The sequence below is a fragment of the Trypanosoma grayi genome, assembly GCF_000691245.1.
Source record: "Trypanosoma grayi strain ANR4 Tgr_858_V1, whole genome shotgun sequence".
NCBI lineage: Eukaryota > Euglenozoa > Kinetoplastea > Trypanosomatida > Trypanosomatidae > Trypanosoma > Trypanosoma grayi.
The window spans coordinates 1-4,148 of NW_008826477.1; the positions used below are offsets into that span (position 1 = coordinate 1).

Sequence of the window (4,148 nt, forward strand, 5' to 3'; positions counted from 1 at the left end):
TCCCATCTACAATCAGATACATATCTATGTATATATATCTGACCATATCCACAGGTTCTAGCCGACTGCTGTGCCGTAGATCGTGGCACCTGTTCCAAAGATGATACCAACGACACCAGAGAGGAGCAGTATGTAGGTGCAGATGTAGTCGAAGGCACCAACCTTCTTCCAGGAAAAGCCCCCCGAGTACATCACAAATAGTGCCGGCAGGAGGAATCCAAGCGAGCCGCCGGTGATGCCACCTGCAAAGCCAAGCACAATCTTGATCTTTGGAATGAACAGGCCACACAACAGCATAATGACCGCAAAGACGAGGACAGCAATAATATGCTTCCAGTAGGGAAGCTTATCAGCTTCCCAGCCGATGCTATGGTAGATCGCATTTCTGAACGCCATGGAGAGCAGCGCATATGAGGCGCATAACTTCCACAGAACGCCAACAAACGCCACCATAATCATCGGCTCCCCAATAGGGTTGTACATGAGTAGAATAGAGTCGGTCACCTCCCTGCCAAAGTCGAGATAGCCGAATACGGAGGTCAAAGCGTACAGCACGAAGCAGAGCATCATTCCCAGTCCTGCGGCCAAGGTGTACCTGGTTAGTGTGGGGTTTTCCATGTCCCAGTACACCTCGTAGGCGTTAATCTGGCAAACATATGCGAACATGAAGACACCGAGCCCCTCAATCGCTTTGTTTCCGGTATTAAAGAGCACCACTAGGGCGTCGTCGTCCTTGCCCACGCTGATGTTGTGGGAGTTCTCCGGCAGACCGTTCATGCACGAGTGCACGACGATCACAATGACAAAATACACCATGAAAGTGACGGCGAAGGTGGAGAAGTAGCGCAGTGAATCGATGTGCTTCGGAATAACAAGTGGAACCATAATACAGAGCCACACAGCTGACGTCAGCACTCGATTGCCTGGAGTTGTCTTGAGGAACTCCGGTACACTCGCACTGTTATTCATGATGGAAGAGAATATGTCTCCCACGCTAATCACGTACGCGACGCATCCACTAAAGGCGTGGAACGCACGGACGCCGGCGGCGAAGTACGCGAACCAACGGCCCAGCAGCACACGCGCAACGCCCTCGAAGGTGTGGATCTGTGTTCGCTGCGCCGCGATGCCGAGGCACCTCATAGAAAAGATAGTGAGGAACGTGATGATAGCGAGGAACAAGAGCGCCATTACGAGTCCGCTGCTGTTCGTCGCTGCAGGGAGTCCGAGGATGCCAGCGCCAAGCGACGACGACGCCAAGTTGAAGGCGCTCGCAACGATACCGCCCGGCGGGATGATGGTAACGACGCACTTCTTCAGTAACCCCAATATGCCATCCTTCTCGTGTTCCGCCTGCTCTGGCATCTTATCAGAGTCACCGGCGACGTGCGGGGTTGCCCCGCTGCCACCGCCTTCGTATTGGGTATACTGCAGCGTCATCTCAGCGTCATTCTCTTGTTCGTCAGATAGTGGTGCTGTGTTTCCTTTTTCCGCAGGGTCCTCAGTGTATTGTCCACTATCACGAAGCATTTTTCTTCTTGTGAGGTATATCGCCTACTCGCGTGTGGACAGTTATATGTGTGGCGATGGATATGTTCTGCAGCAAAAGGGAATATGATCACAGAAACAACAGAGCCTCGAAAGCAGCAGTAGTAGAAAGGTGAAACGCATAGGAGTAATATACCACACATCCCCTGTTATCGTTTTAGTAAGGGGAGTCTAGCGACTGTCACACGGCAACGACGACAGCTACCGAGGACCTAAAAAAGAAAAAAAAAACAGTTACTCTGTGGGGAAGTGAAATACGAATACAGTGGGTGTTTGTAGACCTCAAAAACAGTACAGCCACGAACCAACACCAACCAACAGGTGCTCCTCTGCGACGCGCCGTTCTTGTTATGTTTCTCTGCAATATGCCACTTCGGGACTATTTATCAACTAGATGCCTTGAACAGCAATGCATGGAAAGCTGACGCCTTCAGCAACCATAATGGTTTGGCACACGCAATAAATCCACAGGCTCGCGTCCAAGCACCACCACGTTGGTATCTGCCCATTGGAGAGGGCACGATAACGTCAGTCTCACCTTTATGGGCCTAACACAGCCAGTGGGTATGATCATACGACTGTGGGCTGGCGTAAACAAGCCGCAGCGTACTATAACATGAACCAACAAGCAATTGCCTATGCATCCACACACCAAGACGTTATGTGAGAAAGACGAATACTGCACAGAAACCACCAAATAAGTTTGGCGCAGCTCGTACACGCGTCTTCGTAGCCCTATACTGTCAGAGATCCACAAAACGCCGCCAAACCCTCACCCAACTGTACGTCACATTCACACGAGAGCACACCCACACCCACACACACACACACACACACCACATAAACGTAGCGCACGGCACCCAATTACACAACACTCATCACCCCTCAGCATTAGCTGAAGCGTGTGTGGATCGAGGCAAGAGAGCAGAGCCACCCCCGCATAACAAAAAGAGAAACAAGCACAAGTTCCGACTCCAGTGACAAAATGAAAAAAAACGGGGTGGCATTGACCATAGCAAAGCAAGCCAGAGTCAAAAAGGGGGAGTTTGAGGGACAAAGACGCTGCAACAGCAATGGTGTGAGAGCAACTCAAAAGAAACACTCAACGCATAAATTTAAGCGAAAAACTCGCATCACGCCGAGGGAACCGCAAGTACAAAGACCCAGCGGGCCCAACAACGCGGCAGTCTAAGAGCGCATACTTCATCATTTTTCAGCACTTAAATTGTATTAACTTCATCCGACGCCGATCCACTTTGCGAAACATATATTTCCTCGGGGCGGGCGCTTTCCTGCTTGCAAAGCGTTTCATCCATCGCACGTAGTCGCGCGGCTTGACGTGCTGGACAGCAACCAAACTTGACATGGGGTAGCGCTTGGAGAATCCACGGCTACTGTCATGGAAGCGGCAATTGCTCTCACCCACATACACCAGACCCTTGTAGAGCAGTACATGTAGCACGTGCCCCACCATCACATCCTCATGATCCATATTTAAGGAGGAAAACAGCATCTTCACATCATCGCTGTAGGGCAGGCGAAGCAAACGTTGAAGCGGCTCATACGACACGAAACGCTCCGCCACATTCTTTGATAGCGTCATGCAGAACCCCATCACGAAATGGAAGGTGAAAGGCTTATGCCATTTGCACAGATTTCCCCAGTAAACTCCCTCACGAGGCAACGTGCGAAGGTCTGCAAGGTACTGCGGCACGCGCAGAAACGTGTCGTCGTCACCCTTCGCGAAGTATGTCGCAGTCGGGAACAGCCGCAGCGCCATGTCGAACCACAGAAACACCTTGCGGCTCAGCCCAACCTCAGCCTCCATACCCCACTTGAGGCCACCACCAAGCGTCTTGTTGGTCGATGGGCGCCCCTCATTCATCGGCAGCGCAATCACATCGTTCCACTCCACCGCTTCCGCCTCCAGCCCTGCGGAGTACGTGAAGTTGTGCGACGGGTGCCGCGCCAGTACGTACAGCACCAGCATCGCACCAGTGAAGTTGTTTAATCTCGTCGCCACACCGGGGAACCGCCAGCACGACGTACGCTGCAGGTTGCGAAGCCTCTGCCTCGCATCGATATCTAACGATGGGATGCCGAGCACAATCAGGAATTGACGCTCAATGAAAGTGCGTGCAGCACCGAGTGAAATGAACTGTAGGGACTCATCATCAAACCTGGAAGAGGCACCTGGGGATTCTTTAGCTGAGGTAACGGTTGGATCGTATTCAGTCGCGTAAGCATCCAGCCGATAGAACGCAAGAACTGTTACAAACAATACGAGAGTGCAGATATAAGTCAACGGATGTGATGGCATGCCATTCCGTGCCATGACCGCTATGTCCTTGTAGGTTTAAGACATGAAAAAGTGCGAACATACCGTTATGACAAGTATAGAGTCCGGGCGAGTGTTAGCGCCCGCAGCAGCACACACTTTCACCACTCAGCTATAAGTACACAATGACGAACAGCCCTAAGTTTTAAGAAGGGTTCGCCCACCAAGACTGCAGGGCGTTACTCACTTGCTGCTCCACAAAGGAAAAACGAAAAAAACGCTTACACTGGATCGGGGCAGGGAGGGGCGCAGAGAAACTCCC

At 51.7% G+C, this 4,148-nt stretch overlaps 3 protein-coding genes across 3 annotated transcripts in view; all 3 read right to left on the reverse strand.

The window, feature by feature from the left end:
- Positions 1 to 57: 57 nt before the first annotated feature.
- On the reverse strand, positions 58 to 1,530 carry DQ04_08581000 (amino acid transporter; the record flags this gene model as incomplete). Its single annotated transcript, XM_009315616.1, has 1 exon — positions 58 to 1,530. One exon carries the CDS (start codon positions 1,528 to 1,530, stop codon positions 58 to 60), a length of 1,473 nt encoding a protein of 490 aa, XP_009313891.1.
- A 1,231-nt stretch (positions 1,531 to 2,761) lies between these two features.
- DQ04_08581010 (UDP-Gal or UDP-GlcNAc-dependent glycosyltransferase) lies at positions 2,762 to 3,883 on the reverse strand (the record flags this gene model as incomplete). The annotated part of the gene is made up of 1 exon (XM_009315617.1): positions 2,762 to 3,883. One exon carries the CDS (start codon positions 3,881 to 3,883, stop codon positions 2,762 to 2,764), a length of 1,122 nt encoding a protein of 373 aa, XP_009313892.1.
- A 148-nt stretch (positions 3,884 to 4,031) lies between these two features.
- The window catches only part of DQ04_08581020 (hypothetical protein), a gene marked incomplete at both ends in the record, with an annotated part of 534 nt that continues 417 nt past the window's right edge, over positions 4,032 to 4,148 (reverse strand). The window contains one exon of the mRNA XM_009315618.1: positions 4,032 to 4,148. This exon is cut by the window's right edge and continues 417 nt beyond it. Coding sequence (XP_009313893.1) covers positions 4,032 to 4,148 — 117 coding nt within the window.